The 14,170-nt window shown below is 47.1% G+C and overlaps 1 protein-coding gene across 1 annotated transcript in view; it reads left to right on the top strand.

The window, feature by feature from the left end:
- The window catches only part of MYD88 (myeloid differentiation primary response 88), a 15,674-nt gene extending 1,929 nt beyond the window's left edge, over positions 1-13,745 (top strand). Inside the window, exons 2-5 of the mRNA XM_009275969.2 lie at positions 4,746-4,877; positions 6,776-6,956; positions 8,009-8,100; positions 10,046-13,745. Of these exons, the coding sequence (XP_009274244.1) occupies positions 4,746-4,877; positions 6,776-6,956; positions 8,009-8,100; positions 10,046-10,200 (560 nt within the window). The 3' untranslated portion in view covers positions 10,201-13,745. The remainder of the gene's footprint in view (positions 1-4,745; positions 4,878-6,775; positions 6,957-8,008; positions 8,101-10,045) is intronic.
- Positions 13,746-14,170: the final 425 nt, after the last annotated feature.

The raw sequence follows: 14,170 nt of genomic DNA, 5'->3' as shown, positions 1-14,170 counted from the left end.
ACAGCGGACAGCGGGGGTCTGCCGCAGCGCCCGCAAACCGCGCTCGTAGGGGAGCGGGGCCGAGCCTGCCCGTCCCTCTGTGGGGCTGCTGTGGGCCGGGCGGGAGGGGCCGTGTCTTTCGCCAGGGCTCTGGGCTCGGGTTTCTCTTCGGGACGCTGCGTGCAGCTCTTGCCGCCCTCTGCGACAGCAGGGCCCGGCTGAGCTCGGTGCTTCCTTGATGCCTGGGAGAGAGGGGATGTTGTTTGCGTTGGTCTTTGCTGCTCTGTCCGGGGAGGTGATGTTAAGAAAAAATCCCGTGCAGAAAGAAAAGCCCTTCCCAGACTGTGGAGTGACCTCCTCGGTGTTTTTATAGGAGCCTCATTTCTGCTAACCGTAAGCCCTGCAAAGTAATCCGGAGCCTCGTCTTATCCCCAACCTTCACTGATAAAATTTCTGCGTGTCAAAGGACGCTGTGGGCCAGGTCAGCCAGGAGACAGCTTGCACGGACACGGGACAGTGTGAAAATTCTGATGTGTGGCTCTGTGTGATAGGAAGGTATTTGCAGGGAGAGATGAGGGATGTGTGGGTAATGGAAGGGAAAGATAATTAACTGGATAATGGAAGGGAAAAAAATTTCCTTGCAAACTGAAAAAAATTGAGGTAGGTCAGTGAGCAGTATGACGGTCCTAGTGCTGTTTTGATAACTTGTTCTCTGTAGACTCTTCGTATTCTTCATGGTCACAGAAATTCAGAGGGAAGCCAGCTGTCATCAGAAGGGGAAATTCATTGCCGAAGGATTTCTAAAGGCAGAGGCTCCGCTGAGTCCTGTGTTGTATAATATAGTTTACCGGGTTAGTAATGAAGAAATAATAAAGCTCATTTCCTGTTACTCATGGAGATGAGTGAAGATGTAGAAATTCATCTATGTAGAGAGCCTGACCAAGAAGTGATTGAGGACTTCCCCATACGCTTGCCGTTCTTCCTAATCAAGAACGCACTCCGAAGGTTCGGGTTTGGGAAAGACAAAAAAATCAGTGCGCTTCGTGATCCACCGGTCAGAGGTTCGTAACAAATAGCAGAAGCTTCCAGCCGTGCGAGAGAGCTGGGGCTTCACAAAACGTTGGGCATCACCTGGGCTTCTTCTGGCCCTGAATTCAGGAGCTGGCCCACTGGAAGGGAACGTGGTGGACGGTCTTCGTCAGAGCCTGAACAGACAGCAGCAGGATGAGTGGGAGGAACCTGGGCTTCAGGAAAGTCACAAGTTTAGCCCGGCGGTGGGTCACGCTGCTAAGAAGAGAGGGATAAATTCGTGGAAGAAGGACCCACTGAGGGCTATTCAACACAAAAATATTGCCTCTGACTCAGAAATTCCTTAACTGCAAATTGTCCAAAAGATAGATTATAAAAATAGATTGTAGATTATACCGAAAAGATAGATTATTTCAGGAAAATATCACTGTACGCTTGTTTGATTCTCATGTTCTCCCCATGGCATCTGTTTCTGACCACTGCTGCAGGCAGGGTGCTGGGGTAGGTGGACCCTCGGCCTGACCCAGCGTGGCCATGCCTCTCTTTTATTATTTTTGGCTGAGGATTGCAGCTAGGGCCTGTGACCTGTCGCTAGCGCTCCGAGCTCTTGCAGAAGTTGGAGGTATTTAAACTCGTAAGAGGGAAGGAAACGGACAATTGCAGGCACTCTTATGCACGGTATTTCCTGATGCCAAGGGCATCTTTCTTTACGCCGTTAGGACTCCTGCAGTGGGATTCAGCTCAGAATCAGAAAACATCAGTATTGAGGTTTCTGTGGTCTGTGCTTTTATTATAGGAGGTGCAGATCTGGGGCACGATTCGGCTTCCCCCACGAAGGCATCTCAAGTCGTTTGAGAGGCCTCAGGATACCTCACAGGGCCTCCACCTCCTGATGGACACAGGTCATCCACAGGTCCAGTGTCGTACCTGGTAGCCCATAACAAATGTCTCGGACACTCTGGGATCTCTCAAGTGACACCTGATGCCTTTGTGTGGGCAAACGAGCCAGGCTCCTTTGGGACGCAGCACCCCTGTTAAACACAACTCGTTGGTGCTGTGCGGCTCTAGAGGACGTGTTTGGATTGTGGTTTCTACTGCAGAACCAGTTCCCTGTCTTCTCGTCGCGTGCTCCATTCCTGGCTATTCTTGGGATGCTAAAAATCGGTACCTTCTGCGGCCTTGAATAGTTCCACTTTTGGCTGCTCTGTACAGCAGGGCTGTATTTAGCAGCTCCCCTGTTCCACTATCTGGGGTACAGATACTTGGAGGATGCGGCTTTTCCATCCTGGCAGATCTGCCCTACGTGTGATCTTTCCCAGCAGCTTATTTCGTTGTACAATCGCCTGTAGGGATGTGAAGCTCTCTGCTTCGGTACGTTTGTGCTCACTCTTTCCTGCTGAAACTCAAATGATTTTTGTTTCCTCCTGACCTGTTATAAAAGTGGTACTTTCCCGTTTGACAGTTACTGGGTCTGTTTTCTCTCTCTTCTCATCATGCTAATCATTTGGCACTTCAGGTTTCATGGTTTTATTCTTTCTCCCCAATACCTCAGGCTTTTGTTTGACCCTTGGAGGAATGTAAAGCCTGGACTTGTGTGTGTTAGATGCTGGGTGGAGTGCGACAACTTAACTTGGAGGAGTTTCTCGCTACTTCTTTGTGTGGGTTTGCATCCCTTTTTCTTGTACAATCAGGCACTGTTCCCAACTGGGGACTAATCCGTGCCAAATTAGTGAATGTCTTTCATCCTTTCAGGTTCACTGGACCTGTTGGTGCTTTCAGTGCGATAGGGCCCCCACTTTGCACTCGTAATAAAACTGTGAGGCTCCGGTGTTTTGTTTTGCAAACTTTGCCCAGCCCTCAGGTTTATCCTGTAGGGATAAATGGGGTCTGGGATTACAGCATGATGCCATCAAAACTGCGTGGGTAGGCGTGACTAGCTGAATCAGGAGAACACTTGCGTTAATGAGTGTTGCGTGTCAGCCATGAGCGGTGTGGTGATGAGCTCTGGGCACCAATCTAAAACAACGCAGGTCAGGCCAGCACAGATGCCACTTTTGCAGGTGGGAGAAACAAGGAGAGAAGACACGGAGCAAAGACGCTTAAAATGAACATTTCTGTGTTGAGCACTAGTATTGGTATGCCTTTAAATAATTGCCTGCTCTTGCCTATTCAGCAATATTTTGGATTGTGAAGCTGGCTACCTAGGGAACCAGGGACACGTAAGGTGGTGCCTGCGTGCTAGTCCTTCCTGTGGAACTTCTGAACCCATTGGCCAATTCAGAGTGGCTTTAATCATGATTTCAAGGACACTGACTTGCCGGACACGAAATGCACACACCTCATGGCAACAGGCAGCTGGCAGAGAGGTGGGACGTGAGTTTGTGCTTTAGTGAGGAAAGACCTGAAATCTGAACCTTCTGGCTGGTAGAGAACGCGGCCGATTCTTCTCTCCACTGCAGGACTGGGGAGGAAGGGGGAGAGTGGGAATGCCTCAGCCTCGGGAAAAGCGTTGATCAGACCTGACACTTTACTAGCTTGGGGCTAATCCAGTCAGGAGATGCAAAACGATGAGATAGAAGCAGAGGAAGGGGCAGCAGGAGCTGGGCGTCCTGCAGACCCGCTCGTTCCTGGTCAGGGCTGTGTTACAGCAGTGCATATGGGCTCCCACCCGCATCCTGCGCTTCCAGGAGATCCTTTACTCTGCTGCTGCTGTTGTACCAGCGATCTCTGTAGCTGTGCCAGCCTAACCCTCTGAGCGATCAGTACTTTTCTGACTGATATTTGTAGTTTTGTTTTCTTTAATTTTAAGTAAAGGAGAGGGCTCTAGGGAGTTTCATCTTTTTGTTAATTCCTGGTTTCAAATCTCCTTTTACTTTCAAGTTCTTCTGTAATTGCATATTGCAGAGTGACAGAGGCTGCAGGGTTTCTTGTCACTTCTCCAAAGACTTTACGTTTAGATTTATCATTCATTTTTAAACAAAATCTGTTCATAATAGATCTGTGTCCATCACTGTCCTGTTTGGGAAGTTCACAGCAGCGAACGTGACAGGCCTGCTTGCCCTGCAGGTATCCCAGAGGGGATGTACCCACCTACTCTGCCTGAGCTAAGGATGTTAGACCTGGTCTGCACTAGTTGTTGCACAATATAAAGCCCATTTCAGGGGCTCCATAGAACTTTACATGGTCCTCCTGTATGTGGTGAGTGTATGTACTCGTCACCTGCAGGTCTGTCTGACGAAGGCCGATGGTGTGAATCGGCTAATGTGTGTCTATATTTAGTAGTAAAAGACAACATGAAGACTTCTAATTGAGAATCCCCCCCCAATTATTTGATGATTTTAAATCCTCCAAAATGCGTAACAATGAGAGCAGGCAGTAGAGTTGAGACCTGTCACGCACATGGTGCGTGCTGTTTAAAGTGTACTGGGATATACTAGAACCGAGGATAATAGGAGGAGATTGATTTAAAATAAATAAAAGAAAGTACTTCTTTACACAGCAAGAGTGAGCTTCAGGAATTAATTGTTAGAGGAGGTGGTGGAGGCAGCATCAAGAAGTTCAAAAAAGGGTGAGAGAAATTCTGGGACATCAGATCCATAAACGGGTACCAAAAACCAGACAGGGGTTTTCCCTCTAATATCCCTGATCCATGAAATAGCTATTCCTCTTCTAAAGAGCTCCAGCAGTGTAAAACCACCGTCACAGGAGCCTCTCGCATTGGTTGTGTGTTTTTGCAGAGGAGGACTGTAAGAAGTACTTACAAAGGAAGCAGGAGCAGGCCGACCAGCCGCTTCAAGTGCCAGCAGTAGACAGCAGTGTGCCGAAGACCTCAGAACTGATGGGCATCACCACCAGGGACGATCCGTACGGTAAGCACCCATGATTACATTGCTGCGTGATACCTCATGTTGGAATTGCCTTCAGCTGTAGCAGATCCCCGTGAGAAGTGCAGAAAACCTGTTTGCTTTCATTACTACCCATGCCTTTTCACAGCCTAGGCCAGAATGCTTTAGCTGGTGATCTGCAGGCATTTTCATTTTTCCTGTTCCCTGGGGCAGAGAGGAAAAGCGACCCTAGGGAACGCCGTACCCAGAAACAGGCTGGCAGAGAGCCCACTGGACACGCGTGGGAGGAGACTTCCCAGAAATGTGTCCCTTAGCACAGCCTGGCGCAGAGCAACAGCTGCTGAAAGCACAGTGGGTTGGAGGCAAGGGGGAAGGATGTCAGAGCCGATTGCCTTGGCTACGCTGCCCTGTCTTCAGCAGATTTAACCACCTTGAACAAAAAGGAAGCAGGGTTTGAAGTAGGGCTGGGTGTGAAGGGGGGGGAGAGAGGAAGCACAGTTCTCTGTGTGTGTGCTTGCTGGGCTGTGCGTGCAGCTCTGCATGCACAGCCATGTGCATGTGCAAATGTGCGTGCAGCTCTGCATGCGCAGCCATGTGCGTGTGCAAATGCCTGCAGGGCTGCGTGCGCAGCCTTCTGCCTTTCTAACCGCGCCGAGCTGTGCACGCGGCCGTATGCGTGCATGCTGGGCTGCGTGTGCAGCTGCGGGCTGAGGAGGCGGACATCCCATAAAGTTCTGTGACAGACGGAGCAGCAGCCGAGGCTGAATGGAGATGTGTCAGCTCACCTCTTCAGATGCTCCTCTGGCCAGTCCGACTTTGGGCGGCCACTTCTGCTGTATGTGGGGACATGATTAACCCCAAATGTCCATAGACCAATGTGCTGGGGTTTGTACACGGCAGCTCTGCCTGATGTGACCCCCAAGTTAGCGCTGTGCCCCTAGAACAGTACCCTCAGTTTGACTGACCTGGCAGCCAGTTACCCTTCTGCTTGACTGGATGCTTCTTGGGCTGGCTCTGCCTGCTGGGTTGATACTTTTCTCGGCAGCTTTTAGAGCCTGACCTATTTTTTCACTGTGGCAGGCTTTAACTGACATAAAACTTGAAAATATATGTAGTGACATTGATATGGAAAAAAAATAACACAGTGGGAAACTATCCAGCAGTATTAAGGCACTGAATTATGAGAAACGTTGCCCTTAAAGTACAGCACTTCAATATTTGGATAAGTGCTAAATAAACGAGAGCTGCCGGCCATTAACGTCTTTGGAAAACAGGGCCATTTACTTAGGATATGACTTCAGGTACCCAAGTTTGACATCTTAGCCATAAAAATCAGTGTCCAAATTTCAAGGCCTACCTCGTAGCTCAGGAGACAGCAGGTGTCAGGACATTCCTGGATTTTGGTTGGGAAGTTTGAATCTCTGTGACCTGAACTAGAGAAGTAGGACCCAGAGCCACGAGGATATTTTAGATGCGTAACTCCCAGTGAAATCCTGGAGCATCGGGGCACTGAGTTGCATCCTCTGGGGTACTCTGCTCCCTCCAGCTCTTCCCAGCCTGTGCATCCCCCCCTTCCCTGTGGCTGGATGTTATTGCCTCTGCAGATTTTGCACGTCTGCATCTCAGCTACCCTTCCCTAGCCACTGCCACCAAATGTGGGTTTATGCGAATAGCCTGGACTGTGAAACAAAGCGGTCAAGGCACAGACATGTGTTACCTCCTGTCAGCCCTGTTATGGGCAGGAGTCTGGGCCGAAGGGTAGCTGGTCCGGTAAAATGTTAAATTACCTTCGCAAGTTTGGCCAGAGCTTGTCTGTCAGAGCTGATTCTGAGTCAAAAGTCTGTGGGAGCTAGTGAAAGTTCACCACAGGAGTTAACTTCATTTATAGTAGAAGACGACAGCTAAATTTTTAATGGTTTCAGGGAACGGAACAGAGATGTTTGATGCCTTCATCTGCTACTGTCAGAAAGACCTTCAGTTTGTCCAGGAGATGATCAGGGAGCTGGAGCAAACAGAGTTCAAACTGAAGCTCTGTGTATTTGATCGGGATGTCTTGCCAGGAACATGTGTGTGGTCCATCAGCGGAGAACTTATAGAAAGGAGGTAAGTGAACCATGGCTGTTTGGGACAGCTGAGTGTAATGGAACATTAGGTTCACTTTACCGTGATGTCTGCAGCGTGGTGCCAGTGAAGCAGTAAAAATCCACAAGGATGTCTTTATGGGGTTTGTTTTATGCTCTTGGCTCCAGAAGGAAGACTCGAGCATTCCCAAACGTGTCGCCTCATTGCGTTCACAAGGAGGATGCCACTGTAGTGATGCTGCTTACGTTTGATGCCTTTTCTCTTGGCTGGAATATCCTGCAGTCGCATCCTTGGAGGTGATCCGGAAATGAATACAGCTCCAGGCTGAGTAAGCTCCACCTCGCAGCGTGGAGTTGGAGGGGACAGCACTGGTGGTGGCTCTGGCACTGACTTCAGGGATCCTTGTGGGACGCGGGCGTGGTGGGAGCTGTGGGACATAAAAGCAACTCCCCAGACAGGGAGTCAAAAATCCCAAGGCAGGTGTTTGGGTTTTAAACATCAGCCTTTCAGAGGGAGGTAGCTTGGCGTTAACAGAGACCCGTGTAAGGCCTCACTGTCCTGGCTGTTGTACAGCGTAGCCTTCCATAAAGAGCCTAACGTGTAGTTTACAACCAGGCACCTCAAATGAATGTAAGCAACAAATTGGAGAATAAAGCTCAAATTTATGAAACAAGGTGAATTCACAGTAATGTGAGTACAGTAAAGCTCTGTCCAGTTCATTCTAATACTAAAAAGTACCGGTTATGCTCAGTCAATAAAGGCAGCATGTAAGCAGCTAATTAAGATGGCATAGTTTGTAAATATAGACAGAGGATCAAATAAAGATTGCACAGACAATCTGGACTTTGCTATTTCTTCATTTTTAGTATATGAGTGTGTATCTGTAATCAGGTTTCTGTGTGTAACGTAGCTATCTGTAGTCCTTGCCCTGTAGTTAATTCCTGCTGGAACACAGCTGGCGGGTTCCTTTCTCCACCGGAGCAATTCAAAGGAATACATACTTCTACCAGTGAGAATGAGAAGTATCCCTGTTGACATTGTATTTTTTTTTCTCCCGACTGCTTTATCTTCAGGTGTCGGAGGATGGTGGTCGTCATTTCAGATGACTACCTGGAAAGTGATGAATGTGATTTTCAGACCAAATTTGCTCTTAGTCTTTCCCCAGGTAAGATCTCATAAATACCCCATTTAAAATTGCTTATCAACATTACAATTTTTATTACAGTAACATCTCCAGCTGAGACCAGTGCTGTACTTATTGGGCACTGCACAAATGCAGAATGAGGGGTAGTCTCAGATGTGTTTAAACAGATTAGATAAATACAGGTGAGAAAGGAGAAAATAAATAACTGACAGTTACAGAACCGGTAACTCGGTCTCAGATCTGTGTTCTCACCACTGACTTAGGTTTCACGTGTATGAAAAGTCCACCCAGGCACAGGGCTTGCCCTGGGTGTAATGCCCTTCACTAAGCAAACAGACATTTATCGCTTTTAGAAGCAGCCATTAAAACTAACGGAGGTTTTATATTTTCGTTGCGCAGGCAGGGACCTGGACTTGGTTCCTTGCCCTGCCGTTGACCTTCTGCATGACCGCGAGCGAGGAGCTTAGCTGGCTATGCTTCAGTGCGCCAGCTGTCAAGCGGGCTAACGCTGCCTGCTTCAGAGACGTTGCAGCTGCACGTCAGGCCTGTGAAGTGCTTTAAGATCCATACAGGAAATCCGTTACTAAAGAGAAAAGTATTATAATAAATTCAGGGTGTGAGTAAATGCTGGGAATAGGGCAGCAGGTAATGAACACGCAGCTTTTTGCAGAGATCCTTGAGTATTGTGGATAGGTAAACAAAATATGGAATGAATCTTCAACTTGGATTGGAAAAATCTGTTACATATTTTGTTCTGAATTGAAAAGCCATCAATTTACTTCTGTCGAGTCTGTTCAGATTGCTTTTCTCTAACCACTAGTTATCCTACACTTGTGTATGTTGCTGGGGAGTAAGTGCAGCACAGCCTAATAGTATGGAGGATATGTAATAAGTGTAGGAGTGTCTGCATGTAAAGTCTCTTTTCTAGATGAGGTATCTGACATGGTATTATAAGTGACGTGCCAGAGGTTAAACTGGAAGCCAGCGGCAGAGCTAGGAACTGGCTCTGTCTTCCTTGACACAATAATTTCATACGATGGCCGTTAATCCATTGAACACCCCTAGCATGTTGCATCAGCCCCCAGTCATCAAAATTGGTAGCAAAGTCCTTTTAGTTCTTCACCAGTTTTTTTGTTGGCATCATACCTTTCATTAGAATGACAGCAAAAGAAATGCCCATCTGTAATGACCTGAGCTCTACCAGTAAAAACATGCGTGTAAGTACAGGCTTACAGAAATCACAGAGTTAACTTGTTTGCGTGGGGTAACTAACACGTGGAAGGGTTTGGTGGCAAGTTCTGGGAGCTCCACAGATTACTTAAGCATCTGCTGCCGTTATGAAATCTTGGTTTCTTGCCTCATCCAGGTCTCAGTGTCATGACTTGCACTGGGCGGTTTAGCTGGTAGCGGGTGTCCCTATGGAGAATTGTAAGGGGAGAGGTTCCTCTTTAGAAGAGCTGCTCCTTCAAGGAGTGGCAATCGCAGGGAGAGTTGTCTGATGCCTCAAAAAAAGCAGTTTGTGTTAGCAGAGTGATTCCTCGCAGCCCCTTGTCATCGGTGGGTACTGTCTGCAGCCTGAGTGAATCGCAGTAGGAGGAAAAAGAACTGGAGATAACCCAGCAAAGCTGACCATCTAGAAGGAGCTTAGTCTCTCAATTTTCTCTTCATACGCACCTGGAAGTAGTCAGGACCTTATACTCCTGTTTGCGTTCCACAAGAAACTGCAAGCTGCCCGATGCATGCTAGATGGGGCCCTGCTACGTATTTGAGTGAAATGTTCTTAGCAGAGGGCTTGGGATTCAGAAACTTGCTCTTCAGGGTGAGAGCTAGTTGCATTATAACGAGATGACACAAAATCGGGAGCAGACCTGGATCTTGTGATGTGTGTGCTGCTGTGGGGAGAAAATGGATACAGGATCTGACTGTGGCTCTGTGTAATCCTCTGCCTGTGTGACCTGTCTTTCAGGTGCTCGTCTCAAACGGCTGATTCCAGTCAAGTGCAAAACCATGAAGAACGAGTTTCCAAGCATCTTACGGTTCATTACAATTTGTGATTACACCAATCCTTGCACCAAAAAATGGTTCTGGATGAGACTGGCAAAATCCCTCATGCTGCCGTGATGCAAAGTCATGAGAGCTAGGTGCTCTTTTATAATCTATCCTGGCTGTGCCTTCGGACCGTGGTGTCGTTCACGCAGGGTCTTTTACCACTTCAGAACCTGGATCCTCGCAATTGGTGTTTGGAGCCTGCGACCAGGAGCAAAGAATTTTCTCTAGCACTTTTTTGTAACTCGGAAGGGGAAATAAAGCAACTGTGAGGATGTTCCTGCTCAGTGAGCAACAGCATCCAGCACTTTGTGTAGTAAGCACTTTCACTGAAAATAAAGAAAATATACATTTAAAGACTGAGCGTCTAATACAAGAAGGCTCTGTTGTAAGCATTTAATAAGACCTCAGAGCCTCAAACTGCAGGCTTTCTTAAATAAATATTTCCTATCATTTTAAAAACTGTTTAATGGCTATAGTAACATCTAGGGTTGGTGGTTTTTTTTTTTAAATTCCAGTGAAATCCCATGGCTGCCCGGTGATCTGCCGGAACTGAGGTTTCACTCTGATTCCTGCTTTGTGAATGGCCAGTGCCATGAGAGTGACTGATTTTGGCAGCCTCGTCAGCGGGGTGCAGCCTGCCCTACCAGAGACGATGTCCCCTGCCCTGCGCTGCAGCCCGGCTGCTGGGCAGCACAGGGGAATGCGTGTGGGCTCTCCCTGGCCCACGCTTGTTCTGAGGGCAGACAGTCTCCTTCGGTCTTTGTTTTGAGAGAAGCAGAAGCGTATTTTAATTGTCAAAGCACTGCGAAGAAGTGAACGGTTCTCCCATTATTCTTAGCAGTATCTGCAAAATTAGAGCAATTATCCTCGTAGTTATAACTAATGCAGAATTACTGAGCTTGGTTTATTTTCTGTGGATGTTTTCCTCCTGAAGTTATGTCACAATATTCCTGTCCCATGTTCATTTACAGGATAAATCCCTTGGCACTAGTATTTTCTGAGGCAGTCCCTCAGATTTGCAGTAAGTGGTTATTTTTTGCTCGTTGAAAGCAGGAAGTGTAAGGAAAGACCTTGTACCGTGTTGGTCATGTCTGTCTCTGTTCAGGTCACGTTTGGTTAAGTGACCTTATACTAGCATTTTATATTCCCAGATCTTATTAAATGTTTACAAAAGAGCCTTCCTTTAGTAGAAATTCAGTCTTAAAATGTATATTTTCAGTGAAAGTCCTTGCTACACAAAGTGTGGGATGCTGTTGCTCATTGACTTGACTGGGAACAGCTGTGCACCTAAGTGGGTCCAGATCTTAAATTGCTTTACCTTTTAGAGCCTTCCAAAACACATCAGCTTTGGGGATGCCTCAAAGGTACAGGGATAAATATTGCATAAAGAGTGTATTAAATTATCAAGTGGGCTGTTTAAAATATAAAGGCTAATGTTACATTAATAGGAAAGAGCGTATTTTAATTAGCCACCACGATCACTAATGTATTTCTGTGACTAAGGCCAGGAGCAACATTGATACTGCTCTGCTTGTTAGACTTAGCCTTGAATTCTGCAGAGTGACTAGTGGATCTCATCAGTTCTCAGTGCTCAGGGGTGAGGGGCAAGAGTTCTGCCCAAAGTTGTGTTTTAAAGGGACCCGTTGGTGTATTAAACAGATTTTCAGTACATACATTCTAAATTGGGAAGAGAAGAATCTTGCTTATGTATCTGCAGTTGCTTGAACTCTGCCACTTCGTTCATTACTTCAGCCGCTGACTCATGTTGATTTTACGGCTTAATGTTTTACTAGTTTACATTTTTAAAGTTGCATCTGGATGTGATTTTTTTTTTTCCAGGATTTGTTTTAAAGCATTACCAGGGCTGAGGTGCAGACAGAAATGTGTGCTCCTGCCTTTTCCTCACCCACCCTGTCAATGAATGGTCCTTTACCAGGGGGTGCTGTGAAGTCCTGTCCACGCGCCGCTGCGGGTTCCTCCTGGCTGAGAGCAGCCAGCCCTTGACCTGAACATGGTGAAGCTTGTTCACGCACCTCACGTTAGCGTCAGGGGCCAGTTTTGGATAGGCCCAGGAGCTGGGTGTTTTTCAGTCCCTCCCACAAATGTAACTGCTGCCATCGTGCCAAGGTGACGTTTGCACCTCTCTCTCGTGCTAGAACAAGTGAGAAGTCCGTGAAAAGTTAGGCTGATGATGGGTTTCTAAATAGTTCGCCTTCATGTCCTATTGCCCTCAGGCCTCTCCCGCAGAAGCGGAGACAGCTGCTTGCCTCCGGGTTTCTGCATAATCGTTAAATGTTAATTATAGAAGAGTTTCTGGAGGCTGCTTGATCCCCAGGCGCTCCTGGGGCTCGGTGAATTCTCATACTCTGGAGTGTCTATAAACATTAATTATGGGTCATTACTCGCAGGACCAAACCAGATTCCTCTTGTTTCGAGAGCTGAAAGGACTCCGGTAACTAATTAATAACAACACAGGCACAGGAGGCTGCGCTGCAGACGCTAGAGGGAGGCAATGGCCCGTGCTGGCACCCTGCGAGGGATCCTGCCTGCTGGGTGGGATGGAGGAGAGACGGCAGGGATGGACCGGCTGCACACTGACCCGCTGTCACGGCCAGGGTCCGGGATGGAGATAAGACGAGTGGGTTTTCTTCCTCTGTCCCTTGCACCCTCTTCTAAGGAGGCTATACCAAAAACAGTGAGAGTTTTGGCAGATTGAACCTCGTGCGGCGTCTTCTGCGCGAGCCCTGACGGGAGGTTTGGGACTTGGGGTGCTGCAAATGAGGAAAAAAGAATAGCAGCAAAAATAGTAAGAGTCAGCTTTGTAGGAGATGATCTGGTGATCGCCGAACAGGGAAAGTGCTGCTTCTGCAAGGGAAAGACAAGAGCTGAATTTCTAAATCTCCTGACTTTCAGTAGATAAATGCAATATTCCAAATAATTGTGAAAGATGTCGGTGCTTCAGCAAGATCTCGTTATCACCCAGCTCTCTGTGCCGTGGCCCTTCTGTCTGCCTGGCTCGGATGCCGGGCAAGTATTACTGGTGTCAGACTGTTGTTTTCCTCCAAGCAGTTACAATTGTCTTGTAGGCTAAAATAATTATTTTGGGGTAAAGTGAGGTAACAGCCCTAAAACATAAAATACGTGCTTTAAACATGCAGCGTCTTCTATGTAAAAAACAGAGTGTATGCACTTCTGACATTTTCATATCTGTCTTGTCACAGTGACTTGATGAAGTGTGACATCTATGAATGATAGAAAAAATAGTTATTGTAAACACGTTTCGGTGGCAATTGTGGTTCTCCTCCCCTCTTTCATGCTCAGTGGAAGGTCAAAATTTTGAACACCTTTAAAAAAGGGATTTACAAAATTGTGATACATTTTTTTCCATTTTGTTTCTTTCCCTCACTGAAACTGTCCTAGTTGAATCTGTTACTACCAAATCATTTATTTTTATATACATATACACACATATATATTTATATTACTTTCTATCCTGATACAAATATTTGGAAAAGCATATGTGTTTTATAGCCATTCTGAAAATAGTCAACGATTCTGTGGTTTTTTTCCTCCTCAAAAAACCCAAACTTTTGCTACGTGTGAAAAGATTTTAAAATAAAGAATTAAAATCCATCAGGCTGAATCTCCTTCTTGGGCATCGGAGAATAAATACTAGGTCTCAAAATGAAGTGTTAGTGAGAAATAATACGGGCTAGTTCTTTTTTGTTTTCTTGTTTTGCCTAAACAGCTTCCTCAGTGGAGGCCTTTGGCCGTGTCTGGAAGAGGGAGAGGTGGAGTTGTGTCACGTCAGGAGGAAAATTACCAAGGAATTGTACTTCAGACACGTGTGTCCGAAGACACACCTCTCCAGGTCTCATTTTTGGCTTTGCGGTCTGTGTCTGTTGCCGTCCTGGACCAGCTTCAGCCCTGGTACCCAACAGGCTGGAGGGGACGGAGCCAGGGCTTGGGCTGTCCGCCCCCAGCAAGCAGGGATGCTGGCTGGTGAGCTCCTACTCCATCCTTTCTAGAGGCCCCGGCAGGG

Source organism: Aptenodytes forsteri, unplaced genomic scaffold, assembly GCF_000699145.1.
Source record: "Aptenodytes forsteri isolate BGI_AS27 unplaced genomic scaffold, ASM69914v1 Scaffold80, whole genome shotgun sequence".
Classification (NCBI taxonomy): domain Eukaryota; kingdom Metazoa; phylum Chordata; class Aves; order Sphenisciformes; family Spheniscidae; genus Aptenodytes; species Aptenodytes forsteri.
This window is presented reverse-complemented; position numbering and strand designations above follow the sequence as displayed.